Here is a 25652-nt window from a genome sequence, read left to right on the forward strand (position 1 = left end):
CACACACACACACACACACACACACACACACACACACACACACACCAACACACTCACAGAGATATACTGTTTTTTTTCTCACAGATGGCATAATCTGGCCTGTGGGAGGGAGTACTGTAACCCACATATCAGGGCTTAAACCTTTTTAAGTAGCACACTGTGAAATTATGATTCAGTTATTACAGGAGCATACCCTATTCTGAGACATTGTCTAATCCAGCTGTCTCAATGCAGTTTGTACAAGTGATAGTTTAAAGTTAACTCCTTATTTTTGCTTTCTTTTTTTGTCCAGATTGAGCAAATTTTTTAAAATATAGAGGAAGAATTGAGATGCGCATAAATACACTTTAAAGGTGGTTCTTTGTCATCTAGCGATGTCTTTTCCAGTTGCTGTGGAATAACTGCCTCTCTGGGGCAATGAATTGCTTGCTTCCGGCAGTCCTCTGGAATCATGACCTAAAAGCAAACCCTTTGTAACTCATCATTCCCTGGTAACTATCAGACCAGAGCTCTGTCATCTGACCTGAAGCGCTTGCTGTCTAATACATGTGCACGGGGTAGCTCATTATTGAATCTGTAATTTTTTATGTATATTTTTTGTTAAAGTGTTTCATGATTTTCAGAAATCTTCACCAAGACACATAGAGTTTCATGTTCTTTTTGTCTCTAGAGGGCACTGAAGCATTACTTTTTTCCAGCCTCCTGTAGAGTCTTTTACGGAAGAGTCTGAGGGTAGCATTGCCACTCTTTACATGATAAATATTTCCTTTTAAAATAAAAGGTGCTGACAGCTGGTTCCTCAATATGGTATCCAGGCTCGTTCACTGTGACATATCCCAACACTTGCCCTGAATGCTTTTTTTATTTGAGTTTTGGGGCTAATTGAAGTTTGGGGGTTGCAGCTCTCCTTGGTGTTGGTCTAATTCTTTCTTGGTCTGCACCACAAAATAACGATTCTCATGTATTGCCTCATTGTCTCATGCTGTATACATTCTGATTACATTAATATAATGGTATACTTTTTTTGCTGTATTTATTAGTCATAGCCACTCAAATGCACAGTAATATATAATTTTGAGCCACCCAATTCTTTCTTTTTTGGTTTTGATTCCAAGGAGTCAGACTTTTTTTTAATTAAAAAAAGAAGCTCTTTAGCAATAGTTCCCCAGGTTTTCTGAAGGTCTTTCAAAGTTTTCTTCTTCTCTTTTTTTTTGACACCAGTTGCATTTTTTTACAGTCTTTGTATCTGACTAATTAAAGGGGATTTTGGTTTGTTTATTTCTTTCTCTTTATTTGTTATGCCACTTACCAGTGATCTATGAATCATTCAAGCATAACATGACACCCAGCTCAAGGGATGAACCAGACAACTTAACATTTTTATCTTTCTATCTTTCAGGCAATATTCAAAAACACAAGTGGTCATACCAAATATTGTCGTCCAAGCTTGTTAGACTCATACAAACTCAGTTTGAAAACCATTTATGTTACCCCATGTTTCAGTTGCTGTGGCTCAAGACTTTTGCACGTTACTGTAAATAATCTGAAGAATACATAAAATATGAGAAACTGTTATGAGCGTTTATTTATTTTTTAATCATCTTTTGCACATGGAACTAACATTTGCATCTAAACATCAGAAAATTTAAAACATTTCTTGCAGTTTTTTTACACAGTTCCTCTAAACACTGTCCACTTCCTCAGTCTTAAACAATAGTCGCAAAGAAGAAGAAAAACAAGGCAACAGCAACCAGGACAGTCGTCTGTTACTTTTAATCTTAAACATCTCAGTTTGAAGCTCCAGTGTTCCTATCCATATGATAAAGAGAAAGAGTATGTTCAGAGGGTGCAGTCATTGAGTTTTTATGTATTTGGTAATTAATTTGATTTCTGAATTCACCTTGTTTTAAATTAAAGTATGCATAAAAAGTGTTATCAATAAGTTAGCATAAAGGCTAACTTCTACTACGGTGTCGATAAGCTAGCAGTTCTACTTACACAGAGGGTTAAGTAAGCTAAGCTAACGCTAGTTCCAGTTTAAGATTTTGGTGGAATTACAAAATGATAAGAATGACAACATCACCTTTCAGTAGGGCAGTCAGTGTTTTTCTTTTGTTATGAATTAGTGTGTTGTTAAATGGTTGCTGTTTGTAGTCTGAAGAAACTGCGGCTAAACCTGACTTTAAACGTCTGTTTGTAAGAACAACAGCGAATCTAGCATCAAGCTAAGAGACGTCTTCGCCACTACAGCCAGGTAAGCACCCAAATCATATGTAAAAATTAATTGCTAGTTTTTCACAAAGTTTTGGTGATATTTGTAGTGTCATTTCATCGGATGAAATATGTACTTGTTTAGAAATCTGGACCTTATTTGTTAAAAAAAAAAAGTGTTGTGAAATTGTAAAATGTAAATATAGCACTTAACTCCAATGTTGTGAAAAAATATTTGCCCACTCTTTAATTTCTTTTCCTGTGTCATATGTGACACACTTTAATGTTTCAGAACATCAAAGAAATTTGAATACTGGGCAAAGATAATCCACATAAATATAAAATTCAGTTTTTACATGATGAATTAATTTATTTTGAAAAAAATACTATCTAAATCTGTGTTATTAAAAAATAATTGCCGCCCAAACCTAATAACTGATTGTACCAGCTTTGGCAGCAATAACTGCAGTCACATGTTAGGAATAACTGTCAACGAGTCTTTGAAATCACTGTGTATGAATCCATGGTCCATGCTTCTTCCCCAGACCATCACACTTAACCAGCACCATGTTTGGCTGTTGGTATGATGTTTTTGTTTTTATCCCAGGTGTAACAAGAATGAGACCTTCCAAAACCTTTTAATTTGTCTCATCAGTCAACAGAATATTTTCACAAAATTCTTGGGGAATGTTTTTTTGGTAAATTTGAGACGAGCCTTTGAGTTCCTTTTGATCAGCAGCATTTCTTTAACGATGTGAAACATGCAAGTGTGAAAAATACACACACACATACACAAAAACTGTTTCAAAGCACTGTATTGAAAACTATTTTCAGGGTTTGTTTTGACTGTCTTCAGTGCAGGACAGACAAAGCATGTCCACAAATGAGGTGATAGGTCTGCTGTTGAAAGAGGAGGAGGAAAGGGAGAAGAGGAAAAACACATCTCTCCCTACTCAAGACCTCACAGGCATGGCAACGTCTGAGGTTAATCAAGGTGGGTGAAGAAAGAGCAGAATGCAGTGTTTTAAAGGTTATATTTGGTTTGAAGGATTGCTCTCTAGTGTTGACACGACTTATTCTCTTTGCTTAGACATTTCTAAGAGAGACAGCAGTGAGAACTGGATCCTCATGTCAGAGAAGAATGCGCAGCTAAAGGTAATGTAATTAAAGGGTCTAAGGCATAGTTTTTGCAAAATCAGCAGTTGCATTAAACAAAAGAAAAGAAAACTTTAGAGGTCCATCATAAGCCCATCAAAATTAGATAGAGATACAGACACTATTATTTTCTCTTACATTAGTTCTTATAATTGTACAACTATGGTTGCATATTTCAAAAATCATTGAAACTAATTTCTGTTTGAGGGGTGGCTCAAAACTTTTGCACATTGTTCTACTTCTATTAAAATGTTTAGCTTGTTTTTCTAGACCCAAGAAGAATCCCTCAATTGTAAGGACTAATCCTGAGGTCGAGATTCTTTCAAAATTCATGTGAGCAAAAGTACAAATATCCTGCTCTTAAATGAAGCTATAGAGATTTTAATCTGACAAACTTTTAATTTGAATGAAAAGATGTTTGGGATTAGCTTTACTTAGGATTTCGCTACAGCCTGGAGAGACTGGAAGCGGGGGAAATAAAATCTAATTTTGTTTGTTAAAAAAGAAGGACGTATTGGCTCTTAAGCGTTATCTCTTCCTTGATGTAAATTTCCTAAAATCTGGAACTATTTTTTCAATTGTATGCACATAAAGTCTATCATATTTCATTATTTCTTTAATAAATGCGTTTTCTGTTAGAAAACAGTCATCAAAGCTTTTCTGTCTTTTAATTATGACAAATTCACAGTATGTTAATCTTATGTTGTTAAATAATCCAGTTTGATGATAAGGTGATCAGTTCAAAGATTAAGACGACCGCAAAGGCCATGACTGCACAGAAGTATGTAGTACAAAGACTTGAAGATTTCAAGGCATTTGAAGATTGCTTTTTGAAAGAATTCCTCACCTCTGTCGAGAAGAAAGTTATGGATGCCCAAAATCTGTAAGCATCAGAAAATTCCCCATATCAAAATGGGATATTTTGATATAAATATTGTTTTGAATAGGGGATGGGTTGATTTAAATATAATTTTCTGTTGTAATAACTGTAAAACTGCTTTTTTAGCAGGTTGAAAAACTCAAGTAGCTCCATACAGGAAATGAATGATAAGATTGAGAAGGTCACCGATGAAACAGCAATATTAAAAAGGTATGGCTAACAATAGGAATATCATGCATGTCACTTAAATGCGGTACGCATCGGTTTAATGCATAGATCTGTAAAAGAAAGTGACAAATTTGGAATAAGTAGCATGCTAAAGCTTTCTTCTTTATAGTGAAGTTGCCAAGATTGAGAAGGTTCTGAATGAATATAAGAGGTACAGGAGAGTTCTGTTCAAGCTTTCTCCTCCCGAGTGGCAGGAAGCCCAGAAAGCAGCGACTTTAACAACCAAAGGCTTGCCAGACAGACCAGATGGTAGGAAAACAACATTAAATGGATACGGGTCAGACTGGTGTGGGTTTCTTAAATAGGAGACCAGCCTTTTATTAAAAAATAAACCGTGTCTGAGTTACTATTGAATGCATTATAACTGCTGGCATAGAAGCTCACATACATCTGATCTGTAAGTATGAACTTTAACACAGGCTTGGAGAAAGATCTGGATTCCACTCCAGATAGAGTGCTGCCTCCCACCAGTGAGTCTACACTGTCCTCAAACCACAGTGATGCCGTGTAAGAAAGCACACACACACTATCACCAGTTGGTTCTTTTCTATCAATTCTCAGGTCATTTAATTTGATTAGTTAGTTTGATTAGTTTTAGTTTTGTTGGATAATTTAATCTGTGATGTTATCAGAGCAACAGGGAGCAATGCAACAACAGCAAAGAAGGTGGTAGGAGTTCCAGCAGAATAAAACTTTTTAAAACTATGATCTTAAAATCTATTTCATTTCAGGGTGAAGAATTCCCAGCTGAATGGAAACAACACAATCTATGAGGTCAGAGTTAGTGAGTCTAAAACCAAAGATCATTAAAGCAACAGCCATTTTCATCAGGAGGCTTTATTTACAGTGCTCACTTACCTTTCCCTGCAGGACAAGCTGGAACTATATAACTTCGATCCCCTGGAGGTAATCGTCCTGCTGTCAGAGCTGACTGACCAGAACCTGTCTCTGATTCACAACATCACCAGGATGGATAAGAAAATGGAGCACACTTTCGAGGTCACCATAAAGAAAATGTGAGAATCGCGGTTTTTCTAACAGTTCTTTCAAAGCCAGGTGTACACAGCATGAATTTTGGCTTTTGTGAAGAAGTCCTCACAGTATCTTGCAGATCTCTCGTGACAGCGGTTGGTTGCTTTTTGAACTTACAATTTATGTGACTGCTGCTATGTCTGCTAACGAAGCAAAAGGAAAGCACCAAGGATAGATAGATAGATAGATAGATAGATAGATAGATAGATAGATAGATAGATAGATAGATAGATAGATTGGTAGATTGATAGATTGATAGATAGATAAACTCTTCTTTGTGTCAAGGAAAGAGGAAGAAGAGCAGCTAAACATGCATGTAGAAGATATGAAGGAGAGAGTTGACATCAAAAAGAAGAGAGTGGCCATGCTTAAAAAGAGTGTTCATCTCCATGAATCAATAAAGACAGAGGACCAGGTAATGATGCAGAGTGTACTTTATGCTCGACTTTTTTAATATATCATCCTATTTGAAATCAAAGCAGCCTTGGGGAACCTTTTTTTCTCTCATCTTCTACAACTGTCTTACATACAGGATATTATGTTGAATGATTTGGCGATTAAGGTGGCAAAGGTGTATTCCTCATGCGTCGATGAACGGCCGACCCAACTCACCACTTTGGAGATGCTGACTGGTTTTGAGCACCATATATCTCTGCTGTTCCAGCAAGTTGAGAGCATCCCAGAGGACGTGCTGAAAACACTGAGGAACATCAAGGACAGCGAGAAGAGGAGCAGGTTTGTCTCACTGAACGCAGATGTTTAGTAAACAGGGCTAACTTGTGAATAGTAAATTTTATCCACCTCCTTAATCTCCAGTTTTTATTTAACAATCCAGAAAGAAAAAAATGGGTTTTGTTTCTGTTTATATTTTAATTCCTGTCTTTGGTGCATTGACAAAAATCCAGTATACTGTATAACTACCTCTCTTATTACATGTTGTTACACACTCCAGACAGCGAGAGGAAAAACTTAAACTGGAGATGGAGCAACACAGAGAAAGGATGAAGGAGTGCATTCAGAGATCGCTGGATGAAGCCAAGAAAACAGTGAGTCATTTAACATAGATTCATACAACATTAAATACATTCTGTACTTGCATTAAGTCAGTGTGCCACATATATAAGTGGTTGTTGTGTGATGTTAGGGGGAACATCTGTAAAAATGCAGCTCAACACAAACACACAGAATGCTCTTCTTACAATTGAGAAATGTTACCTCTAGCTTTGAGAAATAAAGACACTTAGCCTCTCAATGCTCTACCAACAAATCAATTTTAGTTAGCTTAGAAAAAAAATCTCATAGCAAGTTATATCCTACTGATGGTTAAGGCTCCACCTTTAAAATCTTATAGTATGGACGAAAGCTCATGCCCAGATGTTTCCCGGTCAAGAAGAAGATTGAAGTTGTTGATGAGGTCATCGCCTTGATGGAGGACTTCTGTTCCCACCTCTTCGCCGAGGACTCAGATTAAAAATAAGTACAAATGCTCTACTTGTTACACCTGTCTGAGTCCATGTTTTCACAGGGATTGTGTGATAATCACAACTTCAGGTCTAAAAAACTGGGGAGGATGTGTAAAATGTAAATAAAAACAGAATGGAATGATTTGCAAGTCTCACAGACCAACATTTTATTTATGGTAAAACATAGAAAACATATTATATTTTAGTATTTAATGAAATTTTCAATTTGATGGCAGCAAAACGTCTCGGAAAAGTTGGGATGATAATGACACGTAAGTGGTAATAAAAAGCAACTGGAATCCTAAATCAGACAACGGGGCAACACTCCCGCCCTAAAAGTCCAACAACTGGTCTCCTCAGTTTGCAGACGATTGTTCTTAGAAGAAGAGGGGATTCTTCTCAGTGGTAAACGTGCCCCTTCCCAACTTTTTTGAGATATGTCACTACCATCAAATAAAAAAAATAGCCATTTCTTTTTTAAAATGGTACATTTTAACAGTTTGATGTTTTCTATATTCTACTGTAAATAAAATATGGGTGTATGACATTTCAAAATCCCTGCATTCAGTTTTTATTTACACAGCCTTCCCAACATTTTTGGAATTAGGGTTGTAATAAAGCAGCAGTTACAGCTGATGTTCTAATTACAGCAGGGGTCATACTGACTCCTCAATAACCTGAATGTTGCCATCTAAAATCATTATTACTTAATGATCAGCCATTTGTGTCTGAATGTCAGCTCACTTGCAGCTTGGTCATGGCTACAGTTTTTCATATTAATGTGTAGTTTGAAAACTGTCTTCTCTCTTTCTGACTTTCTTAGCGGTGTAAAATCGGTGAGGTCTTAAATATTTTTCACAATGGCATAATCTCTTAGCCAGCTCAGAAGTATTAACCTCAATAGAGTGCTTACCCTCCCCATTATCATCATCATTGACCCTACTGGTGTCCCCCAATGTAGCCAACCACCAGCTTACCCACTTATTGCACACTGCCCTAAACACTCACACCTCCATCATCCATTACACACAGACTGCCTCTCCTCTGATATTTGTCGCCCTATTATGGCTTTCTAGTCCTACTCTCTGCTGGTCACTGCCAATGCCTTGGCAGTTATTTCTCAGTAAATGAGTAACAGACACACACACAGACACATATACAAGCACACACAGACACAAACACAAACTGCATCAGAAGTATTGATATATAATTTACCACAATTAAATGATTGTTTTTGTAGTAATCCTTAATGTGTGAGTTTTCTTAAAGGAAAGCGAAGTTTCTTTCATATTCTGAATAAGATAAAAAGACATTGGTCAGTATGTGCTTTTTCCCATGTAGTTTGTACCTCTCAAAAAGATATATTCAGTGCTCTGCACCATGTGAGTTTGGAGAATGAATTTGAAGGTAATACATGAAAAGTAATAGACAAGGCACTCACAGGTGAAGAAATAATTTCCTGGTGTGGCATAATATTGGAACATTTAAATGCATCATTTTTAGACGGAAAATGTAGTTTTTAGTCTTTACATAGTGGTGGGCTCAATGTCTTAATAAATATGACAGATAAAGATTAAGATACTTGTAAACAGTTTTGAGCTGCACTCATCAACTACTGTATTAGGTACACCTGGCTAGTACTGGGTTGGACCCCCTTTTGCCTTATCTGACTATAAAAAAAATATTTGCAATATTAATGTATTTTTCTTATGCTTTGCAATGGCGATGCTGAAGTTTAACAGCACAGCTTCTTTTGTGCTTAAAGAAATCATTACAATTTACCATACCTTATCATTATAAAGCTATCATTAAATTATCCAACTGTTTTCTTCTTATCCTGTTTACAATGGGCCTTCACAAAACACAAAAACTTCAATTTTCCCATAGCACAGCACAGCACATCACACCGCAGTGGGAAAAATAATCAGCCAGAGCTTAAAGCTGTATCAAAAGCCTCACAGTTCCTGAACAGCCGCCTTCAGAGGGGGTGACTCTTAGAATGCCTCAGCTTGTTTGTCTCATGGTTTAAGTGGTGCACATAGCCATGGAAAGATCATTAAATCACTGTTTTACCACTTGGCTTAATCCCCACAACAAAGGGAGAAGATACAAAAAAAAAAAAGGAGAAACTGGAGAGAAAAAAAAATGGTGGGTGAGATTAAGTAGAAACTTGATGGATCTAAACTGACGGCTCTGTTTCCCAGCGTTGCCAAGGGGAGTTAAGAATCTTGATTCCACATCTCCCAGTCTGAAGAGTGGCTGCTGAACGGACGTTCCCCGTTTACCCCTGCAGTGGCTACACCCTCCCTTGTAGTGTCCGCTGCTGTGGCCATCTGCCGGATTACCCAGCAGGATATATTTTTATAGAGAGCATCCTATTCATATCCTGCCTGCAAAGGTTTACATTAAGGTTGAACTCGGGTGCACTTACAATGGCAGATGAAATAGGCTCTATCCTTCTTACAGCACCCCTCCCCATCTTCTCACTGTTTGGCAGACAGATAGCAGTGGGTTGAAAGGGGGGGCTGCACTGTGGCATGAAAGAGGATCTCATGCGATGCCACTGTCTGCTGCTGATTTTTTTTCAGGCACTGACAATAAAGTGGTGCCCAGCATGAAAAAAAACATTTGTATGTGCCAAGTGCGATTGTTTCTTCTAATAGGCATCAACAGGCCAACTTCGCTGTGTTACCATACAGGTGAACTCATTCCTGGGAAAATGTTTTTCTCTTTCTCAGCCTCGTAGGCGCGATGGCGTCCCCCTTTTTCCTCGGCCTAACGGGATTAGTCGTGCCAGTGCTACCCCGGCTGTCACGGTACTGTCTACTTCCCATCTCTCTTCTGGGCCTCTAATGTGATTAACCCATTCCCTGTGGTCCAAATGGTTCTGGAGGGTGAGTAGAGGGAAGGGGGTGGAGTGGAGCGCCCCCTTGGCATGTTCCACCCCATGGCTAACGCACCATCATTGGTACTTTTGTCGGGCAGGAAGGACTGAGGTCGGAGGTCTGTTAGGGCGTGCAGATGACTACAAGTGTGTAAAGAAAGAACTCATAGACGCTGACACCTACATGTAAGGATGTCGCTGAAATCATTTTAGCGGTCGTTTTATATCAATTTCCTTAAAATCACCATTATGGACCCTCGGGCTTTTAAGGCTTTCAAAATCTGGTTCTTGCCTGTTTAAGCCTGATCATATTCCATTCAGGCACCTCAATTAGTAATGAAAATCTGGTCAAGCTGATTTGTATTATGACTTTTGCTTTGAAAGACTGCAGCCCTGAATATTGACTGCTTTTTAAGCGGAGACAATAATAATTGCCTACGCCCATCATCTTGTCAAACGTCAGCGTTGCGGGGCTTCGCCTGTTTAACACATGTCACGCTCATTTTCAACTCATCTGCTGCAAGTCTTCTTCAGGGCATCTGCTGCACGCCGAGGATCACATGCCCTTTGCCACTGCTCAGAGGGAGAAGCCTCAGACCCAAGAGCGACATACAAAACCCAGAGCTGAAATCACCTTTACAGTGGCAAGCACTTGTCACTACACATTATATATCTGTGCGGTGACATACGGCATACTGTAGCCTCTCAGTATAATGAGGAAAATTCATTAACATGTGCGTGTTAACTGTTATGTTAACAAATTAGATTCCTGATGAAAAGGCCAGACTCTAGACAAGTTTGTTGTTTACAGGAAAAATCACACTATTAAAAAACATGAAAACTTTTCTTTTATTATAATCATGTTTATTCAATTTACACCTTACCTCAAAAATGAAAAACTACTTGCTATTAGGTCTTTTGAAATTTTTTTGCTACATAGTAGTGTTTTTATATTGAAAGTTTGCAACAAGCTACACAATTATATTATTATGAGAACTTTATTAAATAGATTTTAATAAGTATCTGTTAATCCTGGTTGAAGTTTGAAGAGTACAGATGATAGAACAAAACTGCCAACCTGGTTCAACGACGTCTATCCTCACGCTGCGCGCAGAAGGGTTCACGTGAGTCCACAGCCGTGGTCGGGCGACAGCACGGAGAATTAGGAGTCTTAATTAAGATTTTCTTACACCTCTACATGTGCTGTTCGAAAGCGAGACAACAGGCTTGAATAGGGTGGGGGCACGGTGGATTTTTAAACAGCTGCCTGCACTGAAACAAACCCCAAAGTTGATGTGAGGATCCACACAATGCAAGAATGTGTGTCAGTTTAGCCACTCCTTCAAAGAGCATCCATGAGATGGTGTGTGTGTCGGAGAAAGGTGTCAGTATGTGCACTTATCTACATTAAGTGTATATGTTTACACTTAAGACACTGGTTAAAGAGAAAAGAGACAACAATCTGACATTGTGGTTGAAAGACAATGCCATGCTTGAGGGGGTAGCACCGCTTGTGTGGAGATTTGGTGGGTTTCCAATCCTGATATCCAGCCGAGCACCATGTAATGGAAGGTGACGCTTATTGTATTAGTAAGAGCTAATGAGTGTCTAAAAGCCTGTGTGACTGTGTGCGCCAAGGAATCTCATCGTGTGTGGGGGGGTGGTAGGAAGAACAATATATCTGCTAAGTAGAGGAGGCCATGAAGTGCAGCATGGAGAAAAAAACAGGTCCACCATCAATGCAGAACTCACGAGGCACGCGAGGCCTCAGAGTTCTGTGCATTTAGGTTGTAATAAAGATATAAAGAGGAGAAAGTGACGAAGAAGTTTTAATTGATGATAAGTTTAGACAGGTAAACTTTAGTTACAGTTGGGTGCGTTTGCAGTGAAGCTTGAAGTGAAGTGTCAAGTAGACACATAAAACACCCACTTCTCTTTCAGACTGAGTGAAAAGAATATTGAGGTATGATGCTGGCATGTATAGATGATTTAATTTGATTTATTTTTGAATGCATGTTTAGATTTAAAGACCAAAATATGTTGCAAGGTGACAGTCTTGCATCATATCACACAATGGTTAGGTAACAGTTCCAACTCTATGGCTTTTTGTGGCTATAAAGTTGAGCAAAATACGCGCGACCTGTAAAATGGTGCAGTACCACCTATTTACCACAAGGTGGATACCTAACTAAATGAATTGAGCTTCATTAGGTGGAGTGGTATTCTTATGCTTCAGCCAATTTTTAGGTTTCTTTTTAAACTCTGGTGTTCCGTTGTTTTTTGGAAACATGCATAATTTGAAGTAAGAGTCTTTTTCTTATTTCATCACATCAAAATGATTTTACATAATCCATTACAGTAAGTCTCTTAATTCTTTGTCCACACTTTTTTATGTAAACTTCTGATACTGGTAATATAGGTGTACAATGTATGTGCACTAAACAGCTACAGTGTATCGCTTTTGGTTTCAGTACATAGGTCCAAAAGCTGTTTGGTTTTCATATTGGCACAACTTGTAGAAAGATTATGGGCATTGAAAGTACCCACATAGGCCCTTTACACATGATTTATTTTCTAATGTTGCATTTACTGGGTTACTGAACCCATAATGCAAAAACCCGAATATGAGCCGTGAGTTTAAACTACACACAAAGGAAAGATGCTGAAGTCCCCTGTGGGGGCTTTTCGTTTCACACTGTGTGCCTTTTCATACTTAAAATATATGCTAAATTTTGTCATTCACCATGATTATGTATCATGCATTATTGCTGTGGCATTTCTAAATCCCTTTTTTATGTCCAGTATTATCTGCTGTTTTAGAAAGCTACAATAACACAGCACCAGTACTGTTTAATTTATAAGGCCCAGGTTTGTTAGCTCCTGACTTGATTAGCTATTGTTGAAGTCATGAAGTTGAAGTAGACTCAGTTCATTTCAGTGCCATTTATATAGCGCCACATCACAACAGTAGTAACCTTAAGACAGTGGTTAGCATACAGTACTTGCTGTAACCTACAGCATATTGGTTTGAATTATGTAGTCAAGATAAAAAACACCTCACATTTACACATAAATGCAAATAATTACAGAAGTCACTTATACATGTACATTCCTTGCAGCCCCCCACCCCGGTTTTTAGTCTTTGCCCAGGCTAATTTTCAGGCTAGCTTAGCAATGCAGCCGGCAAATTGGGAGCTGCACTCCTACTAAATTTGTGCTCAGTTAGAGCTGTGCTTTATTGTCACTGAAACTCCTGCCAGGCATTTAAGCAAACAGCCCTCACCTAGGCCAAGATGGCAGTGAAGCAGCTGAAAGTGGACCCTTTGTTAATAACCATCACATTAATCAGGTATGGGCAGTTAAATTGTTACAATCCCTGAGTGAAAATTGTTTCGACATTCTGCATATGTTTCCTTATTTATATTACAACTGAATATACTTTCTGGCAGACATCCTATTGTAGCAACACACCAACGCCTTGTTGAATAACATTGTGATGAGCTGCAAGATTCACTGCTTCAGTAATCTGTTAACTGAGCGAACAGACCGGAGGTTTGCAGTTAACTATGTACCATAACTGAAAATAAATGATGATGATTTATTGCATATGAAACCAACAGTGGTTATTATTTTTATGTTAAAAGTAACCAGCATTCCAGCATTTCATTTAATCATATTATCTGCTGTTTTTCATTCCCTGCTGATTGGGATGGTTTGCACTGCCAGGAAATAACTCTGAGCTAGAGCTTTACTTGCAATACTCATTTCAGTGGTGAAAAAACATATAACACTTTAAAAATATATATGAAAGGCTAATTTTTACATAACATGAACAACTTTTACAGAAAAATTATTCTAAAAGCTATCTCCTTCAGTGTGCTACCTATAGCACTGTTCTTCACCATCACAGACCAGTGTGAATACTGGAATTCTTGTCATTGTTCAGGATTTATGAATGCCCTAATTTGTTGCCAGATCACAAATTTGCCATTGCACATTGCTGCAAATGCTTTCACCGATGGGCGGCTGTGAAAAATAATGTCGTCAAACCAGGAGGCTGTCAAGTGAAGGCACATGGCCCACTGGAGATATACTGACATCAAGGAGCTGAAATGCAAGCGGGCTTTTTCAACCGGCCGGTGGAGTCTAATACTTGGCACACAGGTCAGCTTCAGTGCAGTCATCTGAACGTAACTCAGGTTGACACAATTTGACCTCAGCCGATACCCCCTCTGCCTGCCTTTGTTTTCACATTCTCCCCAGGGAATTGCATTTAATACTATCCTTAGACATTCTATAAAAAATTCAAGTCTTCTAAGCTCTCATTTCTCAACATTTGCTTTTCTATTATTTCCCAGAACTCCTCGTCCTTTCAGAAACGGCCTTTTATAGACCTTCTGACAGAATTGTTTCTCTTGGCTTGCCCTTCAAAGAAACGGCTCCTTTAGTGGATTGAATGAAGAGGCTATTGTTGCTAGCTTAACTCCAATGTTTTTAATACTTAACATTTTAAAACTATATGTTTTTTACTCATTTAAAAATATCTCCAAATCACTGAGTTGTACTTTTATCTTATGAGTAGAAGTCTAAATGTTGCTAAACTTTCCGTAAGGCATGTTAAACAATTTGGAACCAGTGATTCCGAAGGTTTCGCAGTCAAATGAAGGGCAAAAGAGCAATATGTTTAAAGAAGCTCAACCCAAAAAGAAGTTGATGTTTCTTCTTTGGCTTTGAGCTTAGCATCAGGCTATGCAGCGACTAAACATTTGGTTTTTTAAAGCAGTGATCACCTGTTCACACAGGTCTGCACATTTAGTTTTGGGGGAAGTGTTTGGTTTGATGTTGAAACTGACTTCTGATGTTGTCTTTTTGCACAGTAAAGCTGTAAACGTTAAGATGCCATATGTAGCATCCTTTCATTCAGTTTATTTTCATTTTAAAAATGCTCTTTATTCAGTAACAGTGGAAGAAAAGATGAGTTTCTTAGTGTAAGTCTTAAAGCAAAATGTACATTTTCTTTCTTTTCAGTTAGTGAAATGACTTTTATTTATGAAAGAACACATTGCCAAACACAATTCTCCTCCCTAGCGGCTTAGTGGTGTTTTCCATGTTGTTGGGAACACAGTGCAAATATTTGAAAGCTCATTTAAATTCTTTTAGGATGAATCCAAACAAAAATAATAAAAAAAGGACCCATCATTTAGAAGTAGCAGGTGGATGATTGTGCATGGTTGACCGATCAGAAATAAAAAGATCCCAGAAAGAGCATTCAAGAAGGGAAGGACGATGTTCCTCATTTCCTAATTAGTGTTTGGATTCTCCTTCCTTATCCCACGTCATTGCAACAAACCAACAAAAAAGTTGAGTTAAGCCACAAAACCCTGTGTGTCTTTTCAGAGGAAATGGCTCCCTTGCGGGGCCCGGTGCAGCCGTGTTTATTTTCTAACTCTGAATGGTTGTGAGGTGTGAGGTCAACCCACCGTGATGCTGTAAATACTAACAGGGCCTGCTGGTAATGAGCGAGGCCACGGGTGAGCTCTCTATTCAACCCTTTAACCAAAAGAAACTGAACAGGGATGTGTACCTTTGTTTTCTTGAACAAAGGTACACATAAAAAGAGATACATTTAAAACAGACAAAAAAGAGAAACGAATTGCCATTGATCTCACATTAATCTTGTCTGTAACTTCAGCTGCTGGCATTTTGTTGAATGTAATGCTTTAATATAGACCGGCAAAAGTAAATTCCCTCATAGAAATAAATGTTTAAAAGGCCCATAGCTAGCAATGATACACTGATCCTCATCAAGAGATTTTGTGATGTGAAAAATGTGCTGGTCTATGCTCAAAAAGTTAACAAAAAGAAAAGAAAATGTGATTTTTGAGTTTGTTTGTTTTTGTTTGTTTTTTTAATATATTTTGACTAAATAAAAACCTCTCTAATTTTCTTCTTAGCAGAATTAACCTTACTATGATGGCAACTGGAGATTAAAAGCTAAGGGAAAGGAGAATAACACAGTTGTGCTTTATTTCAATAGTAAAGCACTAACCTGGGGATTTATGGACCTTTGTCTTGAGTTTATTTTTATGTCATTTTCTTGTCTACAGTATTTCATAGATAGCTATTGTGGGATATGACTGTGCAGTTTGCCTAGAGTTGGAGCTCCTATGGCAGCCTGTGGAGATCTGCCAAGCTGATGTTAAATGAAGCATGAGGATCATTATATACAACTACCTTCATATGATAATGAAGGAGACTTGATTTTTATCTGGATTAAATAAACTTGCTTTATATATTTGGCCACGGGCATGGTTCATTACTGGGTTTTTAAAGAAAATTTATCTTAAATTAATCCCCATGTCCCAGCTGAACCTGGCAGAGAGCATACATGTCAATGCAGACAACCCGAGGACATGCAGCTTGGTCTTTTCAAGACAATTGTAGAACCTAGTACTCTATTAGAAGACTTGTCCCGCATCCTTTTCTGTAAAACTCATGGCCGACCAGCAGATTTATCTGTCTATATAGTACCTTATTTATCTGTATAGTAGATTGGTCAGAACTTGTTGTGACGTTTTCTCCCCTGACAATCAGTCAGTGAGGAGTTAGTAGGTTAATACTAAAACATGCTGGCTGCACCTTTTTGTCAGATTTCTCACTGACTAACTGCAGTTGCACTGTTTCCCCATAGGATGTCACTATATATATGATTATCTTAAATCATCTGTTGGCATAGAGTACTTGTGCCTGGCAACTTATTGTAGTGCTAATGAAACTTGCTTGTTTCTCACTACTGTGAAGTTATTCATTTACATTATTGGGAAATATTTGGGATGAAAATAATTGTAAAGAAAGGACGGTACACTGATGCAATGCTACAGAATTTCCAGGATGCTATTAATCATTTGACTCAACTCAGAGTAAATGTAAATAGAGTAGCACTAAAGTAAAATAATTAATAAGAAAAGCACCATGGTTCTGCGTAATGTAACAGGCCATTTAGCTGTGGTGCAGATATTAAACTGAACACACAAAGAAGTTACTCCAACAGCAGCAGTCTCACAGCCTATGATAATGTGCATCGCTGTCAAAATAAAGAACGAAATAAAAGGGGCCGATATCACTTGTTGCACTTATTATTGCTAAATAATTCAATAAAATATCTGGAGTTTCTGAGATTTAATCTCCAGTATACTGAGCCTTGTTATAGTTTTCGCTGATGTAAGTGAATGTCAAACTAGGTCAGCAATTTGGCAGTGATGGTCTGTAAAAGGTACTATCTCAACAGTAACAACATATGAGGTGTTGTGCTGCATGTCAGGTCTAAGTAAAAAACACTCTGTTAATGGAATGCACAAAACCATGGAGTCCCAGAGGATGATTTTTATTGTTTTTATCTTATGTGAATAAAACAGATTGTTTATTATGTTCCTGCATGGGACATAATACATTAACTGTAGTAATGAGGACTGTATTGCACATGAACTATGTCGCAGTATGGTGGCAGTGTGGATTGTAGAAATGTTAAGGAGCGAAAAAGTAATACAGATCCAACAAAACAAAATTCATAAAGTTAATCAAAATATTATTCAAGAAATCAGGGAACGACAGGAAGCAAAACCAATGCAAGACATGAAAACTTAAAATAGGAAAAAACCAAAGGAGACTAATAGCAGAAGGAAACACAGAGGGATGAGGTATACACAGAATGAGACAGAGGGAGTACGGTGACAACAGCTACAAGTACTAAACACAAATTCAGACACCAGAAAACACCCAAAAGGCTGAACTCATCCCAACCAGAGAGATGATTATATAACAAGGAAACAAAGTCACAATAGAATAACAAAAAAACCCCTAACTGAATTCCCAAAACTTCAAACAGAAGAACGGAAAGCCTAAACAGAAAGTCAAACTTGAATATGTGAACTAAGAATTCAAAACAGGAAACAGGGATCAAAGCAGGAAACTATCAGTCTGCCCAGCGCAAGATTCCTGCTGATAACAATCTAAACTTGTATGTATCATGCATGTATCATAACAATGAGAGGTATAACTAAAACTGTCTTTGCTGTGCTCTTTTTATTTGGGGTGCAAGATAAATACATTGTGTGCAAAAGATAACTTTTGAGCTAAAGATTAAGGGGGAAAAAAAGCCTACATCTGCACGTGTTCCTCATGTACTACCCCTGACTGCTGCTGCTACTGTTTATCCTCCCAAGAAGGAGTTAGGAGGTCATATCTAACAGAGATAGGACTAATTTCATGTTTTTATGCAGGGTGCAGTTAAATGGCATGTCCTCCATGTGTCAGCGGACATAAACAAGATTTTTGCATTGAATCGCACCAGCATGTTAGAGTTGAGTTTGGGGACTTTTAATATTTGTGCTAAAACCTCAGGTTGTCTATTTCTTTGTTAAAGAGAGATTTGATTTAAAAAAAGACAACTTTCTCCTCTGATATTGTTTTAGCAGACACTGTAACCTTTAAATACCTATAGCTGTTTTTAATCCAAATAAAATCAAGGCTAATGCTTCATTACTGGGTATTTTTACATAATGATCCTCATGCTGCTGCTGTTAATTTTTTTATTAACGCAATTACCGGGCTCTTAGTGGACTGGGTCAGAGAGGTCTAATTACCCTGCGTCATGCTGGTAAATAGTTGGAGGTGTCTCTGAGCAGGTGGCCCTGGAGGTAAGAGGGAGACATGGGGCATACCGAGGCGGGCAATTACTGGATGAATTTCACTTTAATAAATGTTGAGCTACATTTGGAAATTCAGATAACAGAGCTTTCTGCCTAATGGGTGCTGCACTGAGGCCACTTGAGCAAGAAAATGATCTGAAAGAGGGTTTAATTAACACAAGCTACATGATCCAGGGAGCGCATGACAGAATGTTAAAGTGAGGGGGAGAGCACGCAGCACAGGGATAGTATGAAAATTAGTGAGGGGGAGAGTGAGGTGGGGAGGAGTGGTCGGTATGCCAACTTTTATTTCACAGGTTTAAAGGCTGAAATGTGCTCCTGGTTTCTCACATTACTACAGGAATGAGAGTGAGTCACAAAATAACACATGTATACACTAATATAAAAGACACGAGTGCAGAGCCTTTGGGCAAACACCTCGAAATATAGCTCGGTTTGATCGACTCATGCTGCATATTCATGCTACGTAGAATATTTGACATCATAAGGAAATCAGATCAAGCTACCATCGCTGGCTAAAGATTTTTCATAACTTGATAATGATGATATTTAGTCAGACTTTTTGTTCATGTTGGAACTAGTAATATTTGCTATCAGGGAAATGAACATCAAAGAGTATGCACATTCTTTGATGTTGGCTGTAGCTCAGGTGGTAGAGAAGGTCACGTACTAACTGGAAGGTTGGTGGTTCAATCCTAGTCTGCTCCAGTCTGCATGCCAAGTATCCTTGGGCAAGATATTAACCCCATGTTGCTCTCCGGTGCATCCATCGGAATATGAATGTGTGTGGATGTTAGTTAGAAAGCACTTGCTGGTGTGAATGGGTGAATGCACAAGTTGTGTAAAGCGCCTTGAGTGCTCAAGATAGAGTAGAAAAGCGCTATATAAGATACAGTCTATTTACCATTGTATTTGCTCACTATGGTAAATGTTTACACTATATGCGGTATAGTGTAAGCAACCACGATTGTAACATAGTGAAATTTCTATCCCTCCTAGATCTTGAACAATGAACGATAAGTAGTATTATTACAAGTTTGAACCATTTAAGAACCACAGCAAATTTACTGCAGCAACATCAGCACAAAAACTGTGTGCCGAGAGCTTCATGGTATGAGCTTCATGGTATGGCCAACTAGCTCCTTTAGGTCTAATGCGTAGGTGGCCCAATACTTTAGTCTGTATACTTTATTTTAAAATGGCAAAATTGACGTCAGCATATGTGCAAAAAGATGAGACTTTAGAGAGCTCTAAACACTCTGTTTCAGACAGTGTTCTGTGCTCTTGGCTCTCTATGATGTAGACGAGAGCAGGTGTCTCTAACATGCTAATCTTAGGCCCACAGCTCTGGCTATGAGCAGAGATGACTCGCTACCCACCCACCAACTTATACAGACCTTCTGTTTACAAGGGGCAACCAGTCAGAAGCCAGTCAGAAGAAAGCTAAGAATTGTGGAACTTGAAATGATCGTAATAATTAATAATATTTATTACAGACTGAAGATATGAATGGTTGTCCATCTCGCTGTGTTAGCCCTGCGACAGACAACAGGGTAGACAACTTTTTTGCCCTGCGACAGGGCAAAAAAGTTGTCTACCCTGCTTTTTTGTCTAACCCACTTTTCGCCCTATGGCATTTGGGATAGGCTCCGGTCCCCAGACGATCCTATATTTTATAAGCTGAAGAATTTGGATGGATGGCTGTGTTGATAGTGTTACACATGTTACAGATTGCTTAAATATTCCATAGGTGTTCAAATATAATTCAGCAAACCATTAAGTGACCCGCTTATACTCACTCATTTAATAAAGTTTTTCTTCAAGGCTGTCGCTCCTCTGTACTTTATTTTCCTGCCATGTTGAACAAATACAGTGACCGAGGAATCCATTGCAAACTTTCTTGACTTTTTACCTGAAATGACTGCAAATAGCAAAAGTATTGCTGCAACCTGATTGTGCAGCATCGAAATGAATCTCCTAGTTTCCAGCTTTTTGATGATGCACAACACTTCTAAGTGGTACCTACTGTTGACCCTGGAGTTACTATACAACAGCCCTGCTACCTCAACCCCCTCCCCCCCAACTCAGCAATGTTATACAATGAGTGCTCTCAGCTATTTATAGTTGGTGGTTACTTAGAGGAAATGTTCTTTAAAGGGAAATCGGGAAGAATGCATGTCTACATGACATAGCTTAACATGCGGTGACATAATCATATGTTTGAAAAGTTTTTGTACATGTAATTCAGTGTTGCACCTGCATTACGTGTTACAGAGAGGACTGTATTTTGGCCTGTAGCTCATGTCACTTTTGATGTTTTTAGTGTTTGTTGCACTAAAGCCTCACCGTATAGGTCTGTGCTGTGTGTATAGAAAGAGGACGCAGGGTTTTGTTTTTGTTTAAACAGTGTATATGTGTGGTTTTGTGCATGTAAGGTCCTCATGGTTTTACACACCGCGGTCTCCCTCCACTCTCCACAGGAGCTAAAAGCCCCGAAACAGAACGGTAATTGCCCAATTAGGGCCCTCGCTCTGTGGGCTGCAGAGCACTATGCGCCTCCACATGCTCACAGAGTCAGATAATTGAGCTGAAAGCAAATGAACGGATGGCAGACAAACAAGCTACTAGAAAATAATTACTTGGAGTGTTTCTTTTCAGTACCTGTACAGCGAATTTCATTATTGTCAATAGCCTCTAAAGCTGCTCGAAACTGTGGTATTTGTCATTTTCATAGAGACTTGATAATGACATTAATTTGTCTTAATGGGTTGGTTCTATTGTTAAAAATAGTAAAATGAGCAGAAATTGTCTTTCCTCAGCAGGTAGAGAGGACTTCACCACACTCCTGTCAGGCATGAGGAGATAATTTGGTGTGCTTGTCAAATTTCCAATAATTTGTTATATGGAACATGAGTAATGCTAATACCATTAATGTCCATTTTCCTCTAAATTCATTACTGCCCTTTTTCCCTTTTATGTTTTTAATGCCTCTGCCATTTTTCTGTGCTTCAAGAGGTTATACCAGGACTGATTAAAAACATGCACATTTATACTTTCGCCTCATACACACACGTGCATACAGACATAAACACGTCATTTGAAATCTGTAAGATATGCACTCAGCACTCCTTCTAAACAAGTAAAGTGTCTCTTAAGCCTGAAATATCATTTCTGTTTGCTAGAGTGATGTTAGACCACAAACAAAAACAATAACAGTATCAGCTATAAATTATAAAATGGTAAATAATCTAAATTGGCCACTTGTTTTCATTTAACATTGCTACGACTGCTACTAGAAGATGAATTTTATAGCGCTATTTATTGTAATTTGCACATTTTAATTTTGTTTAATATTGTACTGTATTTTTCTACATACCTGTATCATCCGTATTTCACAGACATCATGTGAAAATACTTTTTAAATTTAGCTTTGAAAGACTAAAGTATAATTTTTCACATACATTTTTTAAAAAAGATTTCATGTATGTGTAGAAATAATACAAAAAATGTAAAATTAATTATTATAAATTGAAATTTTAATAAATAAAAAATTTCCATTTTTTTTAGTATATGCAAACTAAAAGATTACATTCTCCTTAAATACAAAAGAGCAGTGCATGAATTAATTATCCACAAAATAATGACTGTACTTTGAAATAAAAACCTAGTCTTTCTAGTAATAATTTTCATCCAAGCCAGTCAATTATTTTTTCATTTTTATCTATATGATTTTTTTAAATTAGAATTTAAAAAGTAATTTTACAGTAAAGTCGATTTGTTTAAAAAGTGTGCTTAAACTGATACAAGTCATTACTGGAATGTCATCAGACAGTACTATAAAAGAACTTAACATTTTTTTTATTTGAATGTATGTATCCAGTTTTATTTCTAAAACCAGAAGCAACATACAAATATATATAAAAGCATAATGTACTAATTTATTTTCCAGCTATTTCAGAGAATTAATAAAATCTTGCTAAAGATCACTAAAAATTGCCAGAAATAATAAAATTAAAGGTAAAAAAAAAAAGTGTTTACATTTTGAGCAACGGGGCTCTGTTACAGTCGGATATAAACGAGGCAGCGGCTTGGAGTTGATTCTAAATTTACCTCAGTTGATGGCTCATTGTCCGCATGTTGACAAAACATCTCAGTTCTACTCACAATTAGTCTTTATGGCCAAAATCGAGATGTCAAGTTGAGCAATTTCTCGTTTCATTCCTTCACTGTGCTGTCAATAATGAGTGAAGTACAAGGAAGAAGAAAAGGGCAGCAATATTAAATACAAAATCTAATCTGCTGGGGGTTTTTTGTTTTTAAAGCAGACACTCTAACAAGCAGTTATTTGATAATTAAATTACTGAAAAGGGACTGTTCTAGAAATGTTTGATCTAATCCTTAATTTATTGTCTCCCAAATGATCTTACACACTTTTACAATACTAGATTATAGAAAAATGTTTTATAATATTTTAAACTTATAGCATATTGCATTTTCAATAGAAATGAAATTTATACAGCTGTTGCACATTGTGTTCTACTGTGTTTTAGTTGAAAGGGCTCTCCTCATTGACTGTTGCCTCAGTGAATATAACAGCCTGCAGAGGGCGCTAGTAAATAAAATGAGGTGTCTATGGCAGTTGCATACAGTAACAAATATTGTTTTAAAATGAGTTGCATCAAACATATGTGACTTTATTATTCATTTACACTTGATGTTGTAGTCTAGGAACTTTGCAGTTTCCATTTTGTACACGTTGTAATATTCCCCACACCTCCTTTTTTATTTTAATAAACTCAAGACATAATTCAGTATAGGACTTTTATAGTGCTCAGTAATAAAAATGAAATATAAATCAAATTTTTATGTTGTTAAACTCAAAATCTTGTCAATTATCATCAAGCTTTTATAGTAAGTAGATAAACAAGATGGCTAAAAGCATTTAAGAGTACTTTTAATAAATTGAAGAATTCAACAACGACCACAGGTGTGCAGGAAAAATGCTTCACATAAGATTGTTAATATGATAAAAGATATGTATGCTGTATTGCTCTTTGCTCTGCATTTTTGTGCAGTATAAAAATGTCACATCGCTGTTTTCATTGCTGTCTAAATCTAATAACAGTAACATCAATTATGGTTAATCCTCTGTCATTTTTTTATCTCCCGTTTATATCATGGGTGTCTTTTGATGACGACAATACAGGAAATCGGGACTGTTTTTGTAGATTGTACTGAAATAAAATGAAGATCATAATTTAACCCATTTCATCTGGCAACAAATATGATTTTATAACACGCACATTTTAGTCAGTCTTCTGACTTGAGACAGTTTGCAGTGTTTAGTCAGAGGGTGCTTCCATTCACATTTACCAATTATTCAAATATTTTTAGTTGTGTGTGACTCAGATTTAATGACACTCTTTTCACAATCTCAGCTGAACTTCATGTCTTCATCATTTTATAATTTTAATTTGCGCCCGCAGTGTTCTGTCATTGTCATGTGTATAAATGATTGTGCATACAACTTTACAAGCTTGTTTTAAAACCAGTGGTAAATAAGTTCATTCAAAACTGTAGAAACATTTAAACAAACACTGAAAAATGTGTCTTTATCAAAGGCAGGATTTTTTTCACTCCTACGTTGAATTGCACAATAATTCAATGGAACTGCAAAACCCATTTTGCCGAACCTTGTTTTCAGAGGGGAAAAACAATCAAAATGTAGCTTTGCTAGTACAATGAATGCAAGTCTGTTGTTTGAAAATAAGATCAGCATATATTGAAATTTGGTTTTATCTGTAAATAAGACTTATGCAAGAGTAATCCGTAAATCTCTTTTTAAAACTTGCCGGTGAGTCATTTTGAAACCATCGTATTATTACAGAAGCATTAATGTAAGCCCAAGTGATACTTCTGTCTGTATTTAGTTGTCTGTGAGTCTTTTTATATAGCTTGAAACGTCACAAAGTGGTTTAAGTGCCAGTGGATCACTGTTTGACATGATGACTGAGCTCGTGATTCATTTGCGAGGCCTGTTTGGAGATTCTTATGTAACACTCGGTTGAATAATACTTTTTAAATAGAGACACTCTTACTTTCCACAACCACTGATAGGATGTTATGTCTGAATGTGAGATTTTACAGTGAAAAAAACAAAACAGCATAAAGAGCAAAAAACAAAATGGGATGCAAAATACATACAGTTAGGTCCATATATATTTGGACGGGGACAACTAATTTTGCTTCTGTACGTTACCACAATGAATTTTAAATGAAACAACTCAGATGCAGTTAAAGAGCAGACTTTCAGCTTTAATTCAGTGGGTTGAACAAAAAGACTGCATAAAAATGTGAGGAATTCAAGCATTTTCTTTTAACACAAACCCTTCGTTTCAGGAGCTCAAAAGAAATTAGTTAAAATATAATAACTGAAAATAAAATGTTCATTTCTAGTACATAGTTGAAAACCCTTTGCTGAAGTCTTCAACTCATGAATATCAACAGATGCTGGGTTTCCTCCTTTTTAATGCTCTGTCAGGCCTTTACTGCAGCAGCTTTCAGTTGCTGTTTGTTTGTGGACCTTTCTGTCCAAAGTTTAGTCTTCAACAAGTAAAATGCAACAAGTAAAATGCTCAACTGGCCATTCAAGAATATTCCACTTCTTTGCTTTAGTAAACTGCCAGGTTGCTTTGCCTACAGATGGACAATGTTTTGGGCCATTGTCCATCTGTATTATGAAATGCCGTCCAATCAATTTGACTGCATTTAGCTGGATTTGAGCAGACAGTATGTCTCTGAATGGCTTAGTATTCAGAAGCCATGCGCGCCCAAACCATCACACTGCCTCTGCCGTGTTTTACAGATGATGTGGTACGCTTTGGATCATGAGCCGTTCCACACCTTCTGTATACTTTTTTCTTGCTGGTGGAGGTTAGTAGAGGTTGATCTTGGTTTCATTTGTCCAGTGAATATTTTTCCAGAACTGTGCTGGGTTTTTTTAGGGTGGCTCAGGTGGTAGAGCAGGTAGAGCACCTACTGATTGGAAGGTCAGTGGTTCGATCCCTGGCTCCTCCAGTCTGCATGCCAAG

General features: G+C 37.4%; 1 protein-coding gene across 3 annotated transcripts; it reads left to right on the top strand.

The window, feature by feature from the left end:
* Positions 1–1706: 1706 nt before the first annotated feature.
* LOC102198248 (coiled-coil domain-containing protein 37-like) lies at positions 1707–6997 on the top strand. 3 transcript variants are annotated; one of them, XM_013911455.1, is made up of 14 exons: positions 1707–1833; positions 2155–2254; positions 3068–3205; positions 3302–3366; positions 4086–4249; positions 4373–4456; positions 4584–4723; positions 4894–4981; positions 5206–5248; positions 5345–5490; positions 5792–5921; positions 6039–6241; positions 6459–6552; positions 6858–6997. In XM_013911455.1, the coding sequence occupies exons 3-14, from the start codon at positions 3085–3087 to the stop codon at positions 6975–6977; spliced, it is 1398 nt and encodes a 465-aa protein (XP_013766909.1). In that variant the 5' UTR covers positions 1707–1833; positions 2155–2254; positions 3068–3084; the 3' UTR covers positions 6978–6997. The 3 variants fall into 3 exon arrangements, with proteins under 3 accessions (XP_013766909.1, XP_005735488.1, XP_005735489.1); XM_005735431.1 differs by having other exon boundaries at positions 2202–2254; XM_005735432.1 differs by lacking the exon at positions 1707–1833 and adding an exon at positions 1851–1874 and having other exon boundaries at positions 2202–2254.
* Positions 6998–25652: the final 18655 nt, after the last annotated feature.

This window comes from Pundamilia nyererei, unplaced genomic scaffold (genome assembly GCF_000239375.1).
Source record: "Pundamilia nyererei isolate P.nyererei 1_Seehausen unplaced genomic scaffold, PunNye1.0 scaffold00064, whole genome shotgun sequence".
Lineage (NCBI taxonomy): Eukaryota > Metazoa > Chordata > Actinopteri > Cichliformes > Cichlidae > Pundamilia > Pundamilia nyererei.